The 19,281-nt window shown below is 40.7% G+C and overlaps 3 protein-coding genes across 3 annotated transcripts; 1 reads left to right on the top strand and 2 right to left on the bottom strand.

Moving 5' to 3' along the window:
- Nucleotides 1–1,293: 1,293 nt before the first annotated feature.
- angptl4 (angiopoietin-like 4) lies at nucleotides 1,294–7,391 on the bottom strand. The gene is made up of 7 exons (XM_061295892.1): nucleotides 6,782–7,391; nucleotides 5,879–5,989; nucleotides 5,392–5,476; nucleotides 3,583–3,696; nucleotides 3,389–3,484; nucleotides 2,981–3,265; nucleotides 1,294–2,660 (listed from the first exon to the last, which is right to left on the bottom strand). The coding sequence occupies exons 1-7, from the start codon at nucleotides 7,265–7,267 to the stop codon at nucleotides 2,476–2,478; spliced, it is 1,362 nt and encodes a 453-aa protein (XP_061151876.1). The 5' UTR covers nucleotides 7,268–7,391; the 3' UTR covers nucleotides 1,294–2,475.
- A 7,333-nt stretch (nucleotides 7,392–14,724) lies between these two features.
- Nucleotides 14,725–15,809, bottom strand: rps28 (ribosomal protein S28). The gene is made up of 4 exons (XM_061295396.1): nucleotides 15,744–15,809; nucleotides 15,405–15,452; nucleotides 15,001–15,123; nucleotides 14,725–14,865 (listed from the first exon to the last, which is right to left on the bottom strand). Exons 1-3 carry the CDS (start codon nucleotides 15,780–15,782, stop codon nucleotides 15,001–15,003), a joined length of 210 nt encoding a protein of 69 aa, XP_061151380.1. The 5' UTR covers nucleotides 15,783–15,809; the 3' UTR covers nucleotides 14,725–14,865.
- A 799-nt stretch (nucleotides 15,810–16,608) lies between these two features.
- Nucleotides 16,609–19,035, top strand: si:rp71-39b20.4 (potassium voltage-gated channel subfamily V member 2). Its single transcript, XM_061296019.1, has 4 exons — nucleotides 16,609–17,135; nucleotides 17,211–17,844; nucleotides 18,036–18,161; nucleotides 18,718–19,035. The coding sequence occupies exons 1-4, from the start codon at nucleotides 16,609–16,611 to the stop codon at nucleotides 19,033–19,035; spliced, it is 1,605 nt and encodes a 534-aa protein (XP_061152003.1).
- Nucleotides 19,036–19,281: the final 246 nt, after the last annotated feature.

Below are 19,281 nucleotides of genomic sequence, written 5' to 3'. Positions count from 1 at the left end.
TTTGAGTACCATTGAACTATGCCACTTAATAGATTGTATTTACTCATGACCTTGTCTACCTCGGTGAACACCTGTTCAGAAAATGGCTTTGCAGCGCTCGATTCACATTGCAGATGTCTTTTTCTATTCTTTTGTGTAGAGGACAGTTGCCATGGCAACCTGTTGATCATAGGGGTGCTTCAAGCATGCTAATGCAGGCAATTGGGTGCTCTCATCTGTAAACTGCATGCTCCTCTTACAATGAGCCACTTTTATGATCAAAGTGGAGTGAGAATAATGATGATTAATAACAAATAAAATGTAAATTTAAAATATAATATTCAATCAAACTTAAATTGAATTTATTTATTTTTAGTTTTTTAGGTGCAAGTTTGCAATTATGTATAACTTTTAAAGGGGAGTTCAAGTCAAAAATGTTCTATACGCCCCTATTAGTCTAAACCCAGTATTCCGATTAATATTGTGTTTATGGAATATGAGCAGCAAAATCCATTGATTGCTAACCAGCTCAGGTAAGCACGGTGCTCTTCGGTTTCTTTGGCCAGGTCTGATTAAATGTGGCATGTGACTGCCTGGACTTGACGCTGGTGTGCCAAGTGCCCTGCCAGGTCAGCTGGGAGCGTTCAGATCAGCTGTTGCAGAGGTTGATCCCTCTCCAAGCATGTTAACCGTAAACTTGATCTAGAGGTGATCAAGATCAAGAAAATTCAAGTAGACACAGTTAAGAAGTTGCTTACTTCAAGGTTAATTAGTTGTAATTGGCGAAAGGAGCTAAGTACAAACACTTTGTTATGCTGTACTTGAATAGATTTGTCAGTACTCTATCTATCTATCTATCTATCTATCTATCTATCTATCTATCTATCTATCTATCTATCTATCTATCTATCTATCTATCTATCTATCTATCTATCTATCTATCTATCTATCTATCTATCTATCTATCTATCTATCTATCTATCTATCTATCTATCTATCTATCTATCTATCTATCTATCTATCTACCTTTCTCTCTTGGTTGTACAAGACACGCTAATGTTAATTATATTTAATTAAAATGGATGGGTTATCTATTAAAATGTATGTTGGTCTAATTTTGTAATATAAAAAATGGCATTTAAACAGGTTTGTGTAGATTTTTTAAATCACGTTTTACATTTACTCTCCGACCATGGTTGTTAGGTTAGTTGTAATGATTCGTCCTTACTGATTGTCCAACAGTCCCAGGTTTGAAATTTTGTTTTTAAAAGTCTGAATTCGTTTTGAAAGAAAAATTCAGATAACACACACAAGGCAGTTTAACCCTATTTTATTGGCTACAGAAGGCCAAAAAGGTCTCTTTAAAAAACACACATTAAACAAGACAATATAAATTACAAATATAAGATCTTTCTTTTGACAGCATTTAAATAAGAAAAAGGAACGACAACAACACGAGTAACATAAGACAAATGACATTATTCCTTGTTACACTGTGGTACAATATTGGTAAAGAAGTCAATATGACTTAAAATTGTGCAAATCTCCACCTTTAAAAATAATGAAGAATATACATTACGTGATTGAGTAGGTGGAATGGTTTTCAATGACGTTGTGTGAAGCTCATAAAGGAAGCTAAGAACATCTTTAAACATCATCAAGCGTCAGTGTACAGTGATTTCAACTTTACATCAAAGTCTTCTATACTACTATTTCGTCATGTTCATGCAAGAGGGAGCTCTTTTGGTCATCAAAAAGTCCATATCACTGGCCTCTTAAAAAAAAAAAAAAATTCCTTGCTGGAAGTTATCATCTGTATAGCGATTTAATGCCTGATGCAATCTGGTGGAAAATATAAACAACCCCAGCAATTTTCTTTTCATCTTCATGGGTTTTCATTGGCCAAAAGTGTCCACGATCGAGCCACAAGGTTCAATTTGATGTAAACAGTACAGTACATGATTGCTATCTATATTAAAGAGCTGAAGTTGGAAATCAGAAAATCAGACAAATACCTCCAATCCTTGGGATGTTTTGCAGTAACACAGCTAAAATAAAATAAAAGGAAGCAAATTGGATTCAAAAAGCCCAGAAGGTTAAATTTGCCTGAGAAAGAAAATGGCCTCCAACTACTATAGACCATTTTTTTTAACTGGCTTTGCATTAACGTTGCAGATTCTCAGCCTCCAAACAACTGCTGATGAGCTTTAACTTGTTGGGAAATTCTGGTCGGATTGGCGATGCAGCGGACGTGCTGCGACTCGCAGTAGTCAAAACCGTCCCACTTGTTGCCGACTTCTCATCTGTGACTCGGGAATGCCGGGAAAGGAGACCGCACCCTCTTTTCCCGCATCTATGTTGAGGGCCTTGGATGAGGTGTGAGGGTGAAAACCTCCACCACATGAACCAAGTTTAATAATAAAGAAAGAATAGTCCAAAATCTACATCTTTCTCCCCCTCTTTTGTCTTGACCTTGCCCGCCATGTGTTTTTTGCTTTAAGATTTCCCCTCGATCACGGCAGGGGCGATCATCATCATGCTGGATTTGAGAGGGTAGTAGCGCCCCTTCCAGGTCTTCCAGAAGATTCCCTGCTTTCTCTGGTGCCGCTGTTTGGGCGGCGGGCTCTGGAAGAATCGCCCATTGAGGTTGGACTGACCACAGTTACTGAACCACCAGCCACCTACGGTGCAAAAAAAGGGGAAGCAGGTTAGATGAGAACTGGAAGTCCACATGTGTTGCTACTCCGTTTGTGTTCAGCACTGGCATCAGTGCTAGTGTCATTAGCCCATCTATTGCCCTATGCATTTGGTATTAGCATTAAGCTAGCGGACTTGTGAGGTAGCTAAACACACCAAGTGTCATTTTCTTTATCTTATGTTTAAACTTTAACTGGAAGTGGCAATAAACATGCATGAAAAAAAATATCACTTTGTTGCATGTGCATGTTTTTGCTCTGGTGCAGAGCTATTAACAAGCGTAGGTGTCCTTCAAACATCTCACCGGAAAGATGCTTGGCGCAATTGGTGTCATTCTTGTGGTCGTTGTCATGGTCGCGGGTGGAGAAAGGCAGACCGGAAGCGGCGTCGGAGCCCAGCGATCTTTCCAGAGGACTGAAAGTGCCGACCTCCTGGATCTGGAGCGAGTACTTGCTCTCCGCTCCACCCAGGTGGAAAGGTAGGCGGATGGACGCCAAGTCATCCCCCCAGTCGGACAGCTTGATTTTCAGGATGTAGCCGCCGTTCTTGGCTATGGAGTAGATCTTTTCCAATCCTAACCAGAACTCGCCTAAAAAAATAAAAATAAACTGTGGTCAGTGGAATGGCAGCCAAGGTCGTCGCAGCTTTAAGACTTTAAGGATTGAGGAACCACAGGGATGAAAATGTGACAAAGTGTAAGGTTCAAATTTACCATTGAGGCTGCCAAAGCCTTTCTCGTAGGCAGACCACAGCTGGTCAAAATCCACAGAACCATCCTGTCGCTTTTGGACCACAGTCCATCCGCCGTCTGGGTAGACACGCAGAAAAAAAATGGTGTCATTTTCAAGACTAACATAGAATTTTAACTGGAAACTTAAGCGTAAAAAGTGTTCCCCCTCCACTCACCCGCTGTCATCTCACAGAAGACTGGGAAGGGGTTCATGTTTTCTGGCTGGATGGTGTAGACCCCGCTGGTGGTCTCCCCTCGCAGGAACAACTCGTAGCAGTCTGATGCCAACTCTAGAAGAGGAAAAAAAATAATGGGTCAATACATTTTTACTAAATTCCAAAATACTTCTTACACACATCAAATAATAATATTTTTTTTGTACTCATAAGTAGGTCACTGAAAGTAGTGTTGGCAAATAAAACTATCCTTCCAAGTTGTCTTATCTTGGCAATAGAACACAATGTGTGACATGTTTTCTGACCCTGTAACTGCAGAGATTGTGTGAGAACTTCTCCTGTGGCTATCAATATGACCTTTCTCCCAGTTCCCAAGCACGCTTCCCTAAGTCAATCGCCACTCTCCTTTAAATTCCTCGAACCGCCATCCTAGGCAACCCCCCTCCACATCCCACAGGAATGCCTTCCCCACGTGCGAAGCAGCCTGTTGATGACGTAGGCGTGCATGGCTGATGCATGCTTTGTGCATGGCCAAGACATGCTCTGTGCATGATCGGCGAGTTATGGGCCCGCAGTTGTTTTTGTAGTGAGGCGTCTTTTAGGCCTGTCACATGTCTAATCGATCCACTGATTAAAATTCACAACTTTGTATCATTCACCTTTTATATTGGCATGTATTTTTTTACAACATATTTTATAAAATTTATTATTTTATTTTTCTAATTAATTGATGATATTTGTTTAAATTCTACTTAATTTCCACGTTTTGTACTTGATGTGATTTCAGACAGACACACCTTACGAAGCGCCTATCCAATTACATGTCAATCATCTCGGTTATCCTCTTGTTTATTGTTTAAGTGCAGACCTCATTTGCATTTATCGACCTTTACCCCAGAAACATGAACCCTTGGCGAGTTGTGGCTGTGTGGCGCTTCAGGCCAGGGGGTTCTTCTGAACTTTAACACACTTCTTAGTCATTAAGATGAGAGCGCCGGAGGAGGAGGAGGTGGGTGTTGTTTGCGAGGATGGGGGAGGAGGAGGAGGAGGAGGAGGGATGTCTGACTCCCTGACAGAACTGGGTGAAAGGTTGCTTGTTGTTCAGGGATGCACACGATAGCAAGTGGGATGTTGCCAATAATGTACTGAAGATATGCGTACAAAGTTCACAGATACGTGTACAGGCAGGCGTAAGAACAAATTGTATTCCAGGGAAGTCTTGTACACAATGATCAGCGGGAGTATAATCCGCTTTTCGTGCGTGACCCCGATTGACTGTTCTTGAGACCGAAGAACTTTCCCCCACTTGACATTTTGCCAGAGAGATTTCTAGCAAAGAATTATAGCACCGTATTGTATAAACAGAGAACAAAATGAATACACAAGTGTCATTACTGAACGTGTTGTAGTATTTGTTTGCTGGTGTGGCCTAGTAAGTGACATCACGACTTGGGGGAAAATTGTGAGTGTTTGTGCGTTTGTGTGTGTCAGGATTTGTTCAAGATTGCGACATTCATAAACAGTTTTTGAATGATGGTGCTCCAAAAATAAATTTGCTTAACCTCTTTTAATCTTCTATTGTTCTGTCCTAATTAAGGCGCTCAAATTACGTATGCCAAGTGCTGAAGTCAAGCTGGGCAAAGGAGCGTGTTTCCAAATTGATTCTGTTCCTTGATCGTAATTGCGAGTGATTTAAGCTTCTTTGGTGGCTTCACTCAACAGATGGTCAGCCACATTTGGCGTCAGATTGTGTGCCACTTAAGGCGGCGTGTCAGAACTGATTTCGGACGCCTTTTGGCTTTTACTTACCGACTGGTGAGTCGCGTTGCTCGGCGCCGCCGCTTGCAACGAAGCCTTCGGTGTTGGTGAACGACCTTTGCCTTGACTGTTGAATCTGGAAGGAAAAAAACACACAGTTGATATTTTGATCTCCCAGTATTGCTACTTTCCAGATGATAATATATATATTTTTAATGTAATTACAGTTTCAAACGTGCAATTTATTTTTGGGCCCTTGAAAACTCACTTATTTACTGTCTATGTACACAATTTGGTGGTATCTTGAAGCCAACAATCTTTAAAAATTAGTTGACTAACTTCAATTAGACAGAACTAGTTTGCTGGCATTTAACTACTCAAATTGAAGATGAGTTTGTTTTATTATCACGTTTATTTTTGTGAAAACAATACAATAATAATAATACAATGCATTTTAATGGTGTGAAAGTTGCTTGAGTAGTCTGAAAAATTGATACATTTAGCAAGCAAAGTGCTAAACTGGCATCAACGTGCTCACCTGACTTTGCAGGGTTCTAATGCGCACGTTCTGCTTGTCGAGCTTCTCCTGCTGCAGTTTCATTCGTTCCATCAGATCGTCGATGCGTCTGTTTTGAGCCTCCAGCATTATCTAAAAGAAAAAAATACACGCATTAATTCGAAAATCGGCATTTGATCATAATCATTTTTTTCCTTTTTAATTGCACCTTTGCATAAAATTCGCTTAATCTGCAGACACCAGCATTTGTTCATTGTAACAAAGTGAAACTACCATTTTCCCTCTACCCGGCCCACGGGTGGTTATGTAATAGAGAGTGCGGATGTGTCCAATATACACTGCTTAGAAAAGTTGCCTTGTTTCCACGCACGTACAACACGTATAACACGTTCATCGCGAGACGCTGGAGACCCAACCCCCACTCCAGCGCTTCTACACGTAAATTTCTTGCCAAATTATGGATAATTTGTGCACAAAATATTTTGTGGTCACAATTTAATAATTTGTAACCACAAGTTATTCACTTCTAGCCATGTATGAATATAGCATGCACGCAAAATACTCATAAATATTAGCCACCTAGTATTGCAATGTGTTCACAAAATACAAATTAATAAGATTCTTATCATTCCTGGACAAATAGGTAAACAAATCAAGCGCACCTTCGTGCAGGACATCCTGGTTCTAACAGAGGTGCGCTTCATTTGTTTGGCAAAGTGTCCTGAGTTTGGAAGAATACTAAACACTTAAATTAGTATTTTATGCACACGTGACGTCATATCATATTTGTGGCCACAAATTCAATCTGTGTCGCGACAGGGACTGTGTAGCTTTCCCTTAATAAACTTTTTGTGACTGCTGACATTTTGAAGCACCTTGTGAGTCCCGTGTATGAAAAGTTCTCAATGGTAAAAGTCTTCTTACCTGGATGCTGTGTGCATCTGTGCCATTCTTCATGTCCCCCAGTACCGAATTTTCCAGAGTCTCCTCCAGCCGGCTCAACCTGTCCTTCAACGCCGCCCTCTCCTGCCGCATCTCGTCCGTGGTCTCCCTTAGCTCGGCCGTGACATTGAGCAGCTGCCCCTCTCTGTCCTCCAGCCCCCGGGCCCGAGCCTTCAGGGCCTCCCCCTCGGCCCTCAGCCTCTGGCTCTCCTTGCCCAGCTCGCCGACGGTGCGGTTGTAGACCTTGAGCTTGGTGAAGATGTCCCTCATCTGGACTTTGGTTTTGTCCACATGCTCCTTGAGACCCTGGCCCAGCTGCAGGAGGCCGTGGGCAATGACATTGACATCGTCCCAGGCTGCGAACTGCACACGTTTCTCCTTCTCCGTGCTCCCTTTCTTCTCCAGTGGAAAGCCCGTGGCCATGATGAGCACCAGGCACAGAGTCAGAGTGGCTAGCGTGGTCTTCATTGTCTCCAGGTGTCTGTCTCTTCTCTCTTTTGGGTTTGAATGTTCGAGCTGTGGTTCCTGGCCGGACAGTCAAAGCTTAGATGTTATATACTTCCACAGCCCTCGTGTCAAAGCTGCAAGCGGCTCGTCATTGGTTCCCTCAGGAGAAGGAGGGCCGCACCCTCGCTCAGATTTCTGTCCCTCCTCCACCTCTCTGTTAGCCAGGCGGAGGGGGATCATGATTGTATGAACCCATCGTCTCGAGAGAGCTATCCTGTAGGTTCATTGTATAATGTGGGATTGCTTTACCCGTATCGAAATCTACTGGGAAGGTCAAAGTTCATGACTCGTTTGATACGCAGTCGTCCTATATGCTTTTATTTTTACAGTATACAAGGAAGACCAAATTCAGTGTTGTACAATCCTTGGCAACAATTATACAATGTCCATTCTGAGAGGATGTTCATTCAGTTGTTTCAATTGGAAGAAAAAAAGCAGATCACATAGATGACAAAAAACTATTTCAAATGGCAATTTTCTGCCTTTAACAATCAGAAAAGAAAAAAAAAGTGGTAATCAGGGACAGTTACATTTTTAGACAAAGGAGAAGGAAAAGAATATGGAATCATTCAATTTTGAGGAATAAAATTATGTACTCCCACTGTACATTTCTATTCCCTAAACTAACACCTGCATCAGATTAGCTCTGTTTGCTAACACGCTTTGGACCAAGTGGATTGAATCATGGCTCCAACATGAGAGATGTCAATTGAAACAAAAAAGAGGTGTCAAATTTCTTAAGGAAAGTAAAATCATTACGCAATGTTGCAAAAAAAATGTTGGTTGTTCACAGGCCTTGACCAAGAACAAACAACACGGAAAGGTTGTTCAAGGGTTGGGGAGTCGTACACTGGGCTGAAAAAATATCATCATTTATGTAATAACTCAACTTTCATTGTATTATAGTCGAGTACAAAAAATAATAATACATTGTTCAACTTCTATCACCAGAGAAATAACATTCAATTGTCATCAATCAATAAGAGAATTTTTAAAAATCTGCGTCAATTGATTGCCACTTAAATCAAGATAACAATGATGGAAATGTAAAATATTTTCCAATTGGAGGGTTTCACACATACACACAACCGCCCCCACAAAATTGGCTACTTCAAGAGAATATTTGAATGACATTCCCTTTGTTTTCATTTTTAATGTGTTTAAAAAAGTCTGCTGGGAAGCTGAACCAGTGTGAGAATTAGGGGAAAGTTCACAGCACAAAAAAAAGCTAGGGCCACATTACACGCACTTTTTTTTTTTTACACAACCTCTACTGGGAGTTTAGTGTGATGCAGGACTGCAGCACAAAGACTGAGCAGACAAAGTAGGTGAAAGGTAACTGCTGACTGCTGACTGTGCCTGCGGGGGAAAATCGGAGCAGCAGAGGAATTATAGGGCCCTTGCTTATGTGTCTGGAATGTGACAAACATGCTTTATGCTCACAAAAGCCTCAGCAAAGAGTGTGTGTTTTTTTCCGCCAAGATAGCCAAAAGCTGCTGATTTCCTGGCAGAAAAATAAAATCTTCTTACTGTTCTTACCCATTTACAAGAAACATTTGATACATATGAGCCAATTAGAGAAAAAGTGATTTGGGTTTTATTTTTGTGAGAAAATTGCCAATGGAAATACATTGTTGTATCTGTAAAGTTCCATTCTTGATCCAGCCAACAAATGAATCGTATAGAAATGAGGCCAATGTCAAGTATTGGTCATATCAATCATTCCATAATGGATTGAATCATCAATATCCATTATGAATTCCAAACTATATCTCATGTTTCAGCATGGTTGAGGAACAGTGTATTTAAAAAAAAAAAACTCAGTAATGTGAATGGAAATAGTCAGGAATTTTTGTGGCCATTTGGCTGTTACTTATCAGTGGCTGATCTACACCTCAGCCCAGCTGCTTATTCAATTTCCCAAAATGGCCGCTCCCATCGCAACCGGCATGCTGACCTTTTACACAGATTCCAAGCAAGGAACATCTGTAAATCCCCAGCACCCTCCCACCCCCTTTTCTTCGTCATGTAGCAGGGGATGAAGAGTGGGTGGAACAAAAGAGTGCTAGAACATGTGGAAGACAAGTTATTCATTTTATGAATATCACATATAACGTGTAATAGAAGTCGTATCTTTAACCAGAGCCAGCCAAGGCCTCTGCTGGGCCCGACGCAATAAAATAGCATGCCAAGCAACTGTGTAAATAATGATGTAAGTGTAAGGAAGTACCTGAAATAAGGTGATAAAATGGCAAAAAACAACAAAAAGTGAAATAGCTATAAAACAACAATTTGACATTGCTTAAAAAACCCTGTTACAAAATCTTCATGCTTGCTTCCTTCTATTAATGACTCATTTATCCCTGCCTATGACTCAATATGAATGAAAGGCAGCCTTGATTATGTTACTTGCGCTAATTACGTGCTATTGATTTATTAGCGTGACTCTGCAGAGATTTGGATTATATTTGACAGACAGGCAGACAAAGACCAGCACAAAGGAGGGTTTAAAAGAATTAAGAATTGCTAGGTGGTAAGTAATAATCAGAAATTATGCCAGTAATATTTGTACAATTAGTGCAAAGGGATGTATGATAATGCATAATGATGAATGATGTACCCACCAAAAAGCCTACTAGAATGCCTGAACTTTATTTAGGGTTCATCAGAGGCACTTTTATAGGTGGTAGGGATGTGTTAGTTCCCATTTAACATGATTTTGAACGTGATTTGTTCATTTCTGAACCAAACCACCTCCCAGGTATGAGGGTGTGCACACTTGCGCAACTACAGTAAGACATATTTGCTATTCATGCCTGTTTCCCCTCAAAAGGGCTTCTGTCTTACAAGCCAATACAGCTCATTACTGCCCCCTAGTGGCACAAGAGCACAAATCAGTTTCTATTGCCCAACTTCATCACTATATTGACAGCGTAAGACGGATAGCAATGAAATGCTTCAATTTAGAACATTTGTGAAGTACAGTTCAGTTGTATCAAACATCTTTTGGATGTTAAACTTATCAAATAATTTTCCGTAGGTGTCGCACAAGCTTGTGCAAATTCTTCTCGTTCATTCCACACTAGTCATGCATGGACGTGTTGGTATGATAGAGGAACAAGACAGACATTTTTTTATACTGTTTAAGCCTGAAAGATCAGTTTGCTTCATCGACGAATTCCTGTCCAGTTCGTGGGCCAAATGAGCCTCCCATCTGGCAGGACGCAGAAAAGTACAGAACTATGCATACATGTACGGTATGGTCTGTGGTTGACCTCGGCAGCTGTGTGTGCTCTGGGCTCCTAATGGGTGCACAAAGTCGTATCGTGTCCTCATTTACGGTGTTACGTATTCATCCGAGACTGCAAATATTGGCTCAGTGCTTGCTATGTTTAACAGGCATCGTTTATCTTTGGTATTCTCACTTAAGCAGACAAGAGTGCGTGCGACCGTGAGCAGGTCATTTGGAAGCGAGGCTTTCCGTGTGATATTTTGGGATGATTATATTCCCTAAGTGAAAAACAAGACAGCACTTTTACAAGGGTCAAGGATAGATCCCATGCTTTAAATCACGCAAAAGCATTTTTACCATGTCAGGGGATTTGCACAAATGACTGATGGAACTCTCCAGAAGACAGTTTGCCCTTTTCTCTAACCAAGACGTCTCCAAGGTGCTGAGTTTTGCTCCCTAAAGTTTGCTCTCGGTCCCTAACCAGACCCCCTTTTTCCATTTTTACTGTGGTTCCGTGCTTGCTTCCCACCAACCAACTGACCTCTTTGCAAACTTTCATGCAAACGTGACTGGTAGAATGTAACTCATCATAATCCTAAAAAAGTGTTAGCGATCCGTTTGTAATTAAAAGGGGAGTCATCCACCAAATTTTCTTAACAATATGCTGTATGGGCCCTCACTAGCCTAAACACGTCATTCTGATTAATATTGCGTTTGTGAAATATGAATTAAGCAGAAAATTCACCAGTTTATTTCCAATCGAGGCGGCCATTTTTCTACTTTCTGTCGACTGAAAATGACATCACATTTGCCAGGTCTCAGGTCACAACCAATCATGGCTCAGTTTCAGAAAATTGGTGAGCCGGGATTAGTTGTGACCTGAGATTCGGAAACCGTGATGTCATTTTCAGTTGACAGCAAGTGGCAAAATGGCCGCCCCATGAGATGGATTAAAAACAGGTGAAGTTTGCCTGTTTAATTCACATTTCAAACGAAACATTAATTAGAGCAATGTGTTTCGACTAGTTGGGCTGCACAGAACATATTATTTCAAAGACAAATTGGGGGTTGACTTCCTCGTTAAAGAAAACTATACAGGCAAATCCACTTTGTGTCATTCATGCATTTGACACGGCACGCTGTGTGAGAGTGTGACCTCTGACCATCTGCTCAATTGGTTCAATAATCTCTATAATCTGTGTTAATCTCACCAATTACTCCTAATTGCTGTAGTGTCCTCAGAAGTAACATTATTTTATATGAGTTATTCTTTGCTCCCGAATGCAAATGAAATGAAGGAAATAAACATGTAAAAGATAATTTGACATTTAAATACTTTGGGTACAACACAATTCAAGTGGAACGATTCAATTTGGTTTTGATTCAGTAGGATTGCGATTCCATTCAATATGGTATGGCTGTATTTTTTGTCATTGGTTAATGTAAGAGAAAACTAGGAATCTGGGTCGATCAGATAATTTTCAACAAAAAAAAAAAGAAAAAAAGTAAAAAAAGAAAAAAGACCTGTTCATTTAACATGGCATATTGAAATTTGTTTGCTTCAAATGTCGTGCCCCACAATTAATATTATATACGGATTTTATTTACTTGGTTTCAACCACTGGATTTATAGCCGTATAAAAAGGTATTGTTGATATACTTTTATTCGAATGAATAAAAAAGACCTAGAAATACTTTAAAAAATATACTGTACTCTTTGTATAACACGTAAACATTTCACAATTCATTATTTCATCTGTCTGTTAAACTCAAACTGCCACATCTGCGGTTAGTCCAAAGCCTGCCAACATGTGGATGAGTTGACAGTGCAGCCGTGTGCCAGGCTGGAGTTCACAAAGTTTTGTTTTGTCATTGCTTACTCCACAGCGGCCGTCAACAACAACCAAGCATGTGAGCCAGCGTGGCCTCTCGTCTGTGTGTGCACCTGCCGTTGTTGTGCTGTGAAAACGTTGTGTACGAATTCTGCTGAAAAGGACATTTGGTATGCCCTGTGCGCGGCGGGCCATCTTGAGGCTTCTCTAAATAAATGGCCGGCTTGTTTTGTGACCTTCGCATGATGAAGTCTCCCCTTTTGCTCTTTGGCTCGCTTTTAAAAGGCAATCAACAGCGCGCAGGCTATGTTTGGCTTTTTCTGGTCGAACATCAAGCATTTCTTCCTTTTTGTGCTTATTTTTTCTCATTGCGGTACATCGCCCTTGAGTGTCGTTTGATCATGCAGGGTTTTTATGCAGCTTTCATGTGTTTCCAGAGAGCTAGTGAATTGAAGCCCTGTGCCTTTTTTTTTTTAAGTCCAGCTTGGCGAAGTCGCAAGCTTTTACTGTTATTGGACTGACAGTTGAGTGAGGCCTGCACTCAGCGGACATGCCCAGGGCGCTTGAGAGCAGAGACAACAACTTGATTTTTCGCTTTTTTAAAGCCTCATCTTCTATACCATAAAAAAAAAAAAAATCCATTAAAAATTGTCATAGTTGTTAATAACATTCTGGTGTGTAAAATTTAGGAAATATATTTATTGTGACTTCACAGGGCACTTCAAAATGACCATCCTTTTTTCAAATGACCATGTATAGTAACGTTTTTGAACTGAAGACACAGTGGCTTTGTCTTTATTGATGTTATGAGGTATAATATTGCAGATAATCATGTGAAGACATGTTTCGCTGCTGCTGTTTTCTACTGCCTGAGTTTGACCTTGATGACACGGGGCCAAATAAGGAGACGGCCTTGGTTTGGGGATGGGAAGGAAATGGCTCGTTTCATTGCCCCTTCAATGCAGTTAAGTTCTCCCTTGTACCCCAAAATATAATATTTCCACTTCCATGCTTCACTGTGCAGATGGTGTTTCTTGGGACATGCTCATATTTTTCATCTGCCAAAAAAAGTGGCTTGAATTGATGTCACGTAGCTCAACTTGACTCTCATCTGACCCCCAAATTTTCTCCCAGGCCTTCTCAGAGCCATTTAGATGTTTAAAAGTGGAACTCAAGTCAAGCTGTTTTTTTGCAATAATATATGCCCCCACTAGTCGAAACATGGCATCGTGATTATTATATATGTAAATTGTCACAGAAGAACCTATTATCGACTGCTTCTACTTATAGCTTTGTCACTTGTTTGCTCTTTTCTCATGTTGCTTTTCTGGTTGGCACATTTGCCTGAGTGAGCAAAGAAGCAGGTTGTGTTTACTTGCTGTGTGCAAACACCAGCAAAGGTGTCATGACAAATTTTAAGACTTTGCAAAAGAAAAAAATAAACGAAAGACTAGCAATCAACATCTCTGTCACATATATTCATTCGTAGAACGTCAGTGAGTGTTGGAAAAATACAAAGTGATTAATTCTGAAATCTACAACCTGGAGCGGAAGATTTTGTGGACAACGCACAAGTGAAACTGACCTGGTTCCCTGTTCAAACAACCACTGGAATTCTTCAACAGCCTCCAGCTGGAATTCAGACGCATTCCTTCATGGTCAAAAACAACAACTGAAAAGTCAACTCATTGGCCAAAGGTGTATTAGCACACAAAGACAATTCAGCACAGTAAGAGAACAATTATGTCAAGCGAGGAACATTTATTTCCACATTTCTGCACACTACAACAACTGCGTGGTTCGATGAAGTAATTCACTTTTTAATTAGCTGTCCAGTGAATCTCCAGTCCTCAGGGGCAAACTTAAAAAATATGTAGGAAAGCAGCCCCCGAGGACTGGAGTTTGACACCTGTGCCCCACATAGTCGCAAAATTATTTTTGAACTGCAAGTGGCTAAGAATATGTGGTGTCTGTCCGCTGTTTAGTGGTCAGGCCTAAACAATGTTACTCTGGCGCTATCTAGCGGATTTTTGGTGTTATGACGTTTGAGGCGCATTCCCGATTATCCTACTTGATGGCAGTCATGTATTTTAAATTACGAAAGGATGTCACTCCTTTCCCGATGCAGCTTCCAAAATACGGTGTGGTCCACGTTGCTGTTACAATTTGCCTGTACTGAACACTCAAACATCTTTTTCCAGTTGCTTACTTTGAAATGAAATATTTGGATCACCATTTTAAAACTTTTTATAGGTTTAACTTACACATTATACCAAACAATTTGAGGATTCAAAAAGACAAACCATTCTGCTTGTACTTCATGTTATATACGGCAAAAAAAGACATGCACATCGTTTTCTCACAGACCATATTTATTTGAAAAACATTTGAATGAGTGAGATGTCAGCCTTGGCGTATGAAACTTGACAGAGTCATGTGCTCCACAACATCCGGCCAGCACCACAACTTCAGCGGGCTCTCTGGAGGGAGGAATACTAAAAAAAAAACAGCAATGAGAAAAAACAGCCATTTGAGACAAATAAATTAAGATACAGCATGTTTGTAACCAAGCTTGGAGAAACAAGACATACCAAATGCGAAAACTATAACAACTGTTGTGATGAGCTCACCTATCGCAGCCTCCTGGCTTCTCTTTCAGACTCCAGAAGCGTCAGCACATCTCCTTCTCTGACTGGGCCCTTTACGTTCCTGATGATGGAACGGTTACTGTCGTCCATGAACTCAACACGGACCTACGAAGAATCGAGGACATTCGTTATTTCAGATCTAAAATTTAACTTCTGGGAGAGGGAGTTCCAATCTGATGTGCCTTAGGAAATTATCAAATTTCTTGTGATGGTTATACACTCAATGACAGAAGTTAAATAACCGGTGTAATTTTTAATACATAATTTTGGGTAAGGTAAAATACATATGGAATATTATCAAAACATACAATTTCAATGATAGACACCATTGAATATTGATGAGTCGATACTAATAAACATTTAAGCCTCGACATACAATGACATACCTGTGTACATTGTCCCTGGGAGCCAGTTCTTCCAAGCACCCTGGTAACCTGAAATTTTCATAAGATGTTTATCACATACTGCCAAAACCTTTTGGAAAATTTCAAAACCGTAAACTAGGCATCAACGGCGTTTAATAACGTTAGCTTAGCTTCCGAAGTTAGCAATCGGACCGACAGGCCTTCGTAACAGAAAGGCGAGTCGAGACGAGCCGTTGAATAATCCGGCCAAACACTGTCGTTTAACTAATAAAAATCGGTTTGTAGTGGGACACTGAATAACATAAAGACTGTATAATGGTGTCGAATGGATAAATCGAACTGAAATTGAGCTTTTCTTACTCTTGCGAGCTTGATCGGCTGCACGCGGCTGGCATCCATGTTGGTGGTTCGACCGGAAAGGACGTCGCAGAAAAGGCGGAAGTATTAAAACACAACGATGTCGGAGTCGTTTAAAGTTTGACATTTATTTAATTAATATGTACTACTTTTGGTATTGAAGTTGTGTATATCTATGATAACCGGACTCAAAATGAAAAATAAAATTTTAAATAATAAAATGCAATTAGACTGTGGACCATACACTCGTTTACCTGAAGATGGTGCACTTGCACTCTTTTATTATGTATAACCCTACGAGAGCTTTCTTTATGCTACCAACAAGTCAAATTTCAAAACATCTTAACAAAACGGTACTTGGCAAATAGTGCACACAAGGCTTACTTAAATAAATGTGTAAACTTTTCATTTATTACATATTTTCTTTGACCTAACAATATTGCATATCATAATGTTCAACTTTCAATTTTGAAACTCGGTTAGACCTTCACATCAGAATTAGTCTTTATCATTAGTATGGACTTGGATGGTTCACAGCTTTGTTGGTAACGCAACACCATTATCCTAACACTCTCGTTGTCGTCAGAGCTCCAAGCCTTAAATCACGACACTAATCCCTGTGAACAGTATTTTTAACTTGCGTTTGGACAGAAAGAGCAGCAATAGGATTAGAGAATCAGTGAGGCAGCTGAATCCCCGACCCATGCACCTGATCTTCTTGCATGCTGAGAAACAAGAACTGCAGCTTTTTCAACTTGTAAGCATTTTACCCCCATCTGGTTTAAATGGCGATTCTGCGGAATAATGTTCTAGTTGTCATCCACTGACTTCCTCTGTAGAATTGAAGGTGCTGTGAGGAGCTGCCACGATGGAGGTTGTTAAACCCAAGTTGAAAGTGCTGAAGAAGCGGCGCTCTAGTCTTTTTGCCACGATTAAACGGGATAAGAGCTTTTCACCAAGTATAGAGGACCAAGAGGGTGAATTCCCTTTTTCTCAGGACAGTTCTGTCAAGTTATGGACATCCATGGACAACCTGGACACGGTGGATGAGCAAAAAGCGCAGAGCAAGGACTCATCAAAATTGAGGAAACCAAACATCGTGAACCTCAACGTGGGCGGGAAGGTGTTTCACATTCCCAAACATCTGGTCCTGCGACACCCCAAAACCAGAATTGGAATGTTGGCCCTGTGTGAAGATCGGTCCAAGCGTCTGACGCTCTGTGATGATTACAACGTTCAGAACAATGAATTCTTTTTTGACAGGGACCCGATGTTTTTCCATTACATCTTCCACTATTACTGCAGCAACGTTTTGTGGGTGATGGAGAGTCTCTGCCCTGTTAACTTTGAAGAAGAGATGGCTTTTTGGGGGCTGAAACTGAAGGACACGCCAAGGTGTGGTATTCATTTTCATTCTCGTTTAATCTTACGAGTCAAATTGGTTCGATTGCATCTTCTTGCTCTCCTCAGGTGCTGCCGTATTCTGTTTGAGGAGAAAGTGGATGACATAAGAGACCAACTGAAGGTCAACCAGGAGCTCATCGATGAGATCAAACCTCACCAAGACGACGAGGGCTACAAGACCATGTTTCTCGGCAAACTTCGGAAGATTCTCTGGGACCTGATGGAGAACCCGTACTCTTCCATGCCAGCCAAAGCCTTTGCTGTGTTTTCTAGTCTCTTTGTGCTCATCTCCATCGTTTCCATGACGATGAATACAGTGGACGAACTCAGGAGATACAAACTGGCCGGCAAAACTTACATGGAGTGGGTGGAGATCGCCTCCATCCTTTTCTTCACTATGGAGTACTTCTTGCGCTTGCTCACCACATCCGACATCAAGCATTTTGTCAAGAGCGCTCTCAACTTTGTCGACATTGTGGCCGTCATGCCCTACTTCATCCAGATCATGTTTGAGACGTTTGTGATCGATTCGGAGGACATGAGTGCAAAGGAAGATTTGAAGGCCATGGCGAGGGTCAGCAAAGTCAGCAAGGTGCTCAAAGTTGTCAAGTTAATGCGCATCTTCCGGATTCTCAAGCTCGCCCGACACTCTACAGGCATGAGGGCGTTTGGTTTCACCATTCGTCAATGTTCTGAGCAGGTAGGAAGCAAAAACATCCAAACAAATCTGAAATCCAATCAAAAAGCTCCTTTCCAAAATAAAATGCAGTATATGTTAAGTTTGAACCAATTATTTTCACAGGACACAATCAATCTATGTAAAATTGTGCATTCAACAATGTTGTATTTGAAAAAAAACTAAACAGTTGTTTTTGCATGATTGTCTTTTAGGTGTGTTGTCTGTTTCTCTTCATCGCCATGGGAATCTTTACCTTCTCAGCTCTGATGCATTCAGTCGAGGTGGACCAACCTGGAACACCATTCAGCAGCATCCCGGATGCCTGGTGGTGGGCAGCGGTGAGGATATGAGGGGGGTGGCCCTCCTCAAAATATTTATTTAAAAATGACAGCAAACTTGGAGGACAGACTTTAAAACAGGTGGCTCCTATTTTGGAATGGAAAAAAAGAAAAACTATCCAATGATGTTATCATAACAAACAGCTGGACTTGGGCACATTTCAGAAATCCCCGACATTGCCATATGTCATCTATTTTGTTAAATCTTTTTTTTTTGGTCCATTACCCCCTCTTTCATTTAGGTATTTGTTTTTGAGGGGCCGCTATTGATTTACTATGTGTGTCTAATCCACTGGAATGACTCAGTGATTACATTTGAAGGAATTTGCAACTCGCTCCTAAAAAGCTCAGCAACTGATAATAATAATAATAATAATAATAATAATAATAATAATAATAATAATAATAATAATAATAATAATAATAATAATAATAATAATAATAATAATAATAATAACAACAACAATTATTATTATTATTACTATTATTATTCTGTTCAGTGGATTCATTCAAAAACGTCTTGATTGTTAACAACACATTTATTTTATTTGTCAAGGTGAGCATCTCCACCGTGGGCTACGGAGACGTGGTCCCCATCTCCTATCTGGGGCGCTGTGTGGCCTTTGGCTGCATCTCTTTCGGCATCATTCTCAACGGCATGCCCATTTCCATTCTCTTCAACAAGTTTTCCGACTACTACGCCAAACTGAAGGAGCAAGAGTACACCTTTTCAAACACAGAGCGTACCTTCCAGCTCGAGAGACGTCTGAGAAATAAATGTAACAACTGCTTGCAAACCCAGGTCGAGGACTCCGACGACGAGGTTCACTATCGGCCCAGTGGAAGGCAGACTACTTTTGAGGGAGAAGAATAAAAATAATAAAAAAATCAGGCAGATCGCAACCTCATTAACCCTAAACGGCCTTAAGACGTGTGGGCCTCAAAAGACCTGCAGCTGCTTGCCACTTTAGTAGCATTATGAACAATGCAGATGAGGAAGTGAAGACAACTACCAGACAATACTGGTGCTATGCTATCATCCAAAAATACAAAGATGCTCACTTGTGTGTTCACACATGTAAATTATAATGGTGATATGCAAAGTGAAGGTTGACAACAT

The sequence above is a fragment of the Syngnathus typhle genome, linkage group LG13 (assembly GCF_033458585.1).
Source record: "Syngnathus typhle isolate RoL2023-S1 ecotype Sweden linkage group LG13, RoL_Styp_1.0, whole genome shotgun sequence".
Classification (NCBI taxonomy): Eukaryota; Metazoa; Chordata; class Actinopteri; order Syngnathiformes; family Syngnathidae; genus Syngnathus; species Syngnathus typhle.
Note: the sequence above shows the minus strand (reverse complement) of the source record. Positions and strands in the feature narration are given on the sequence as shown.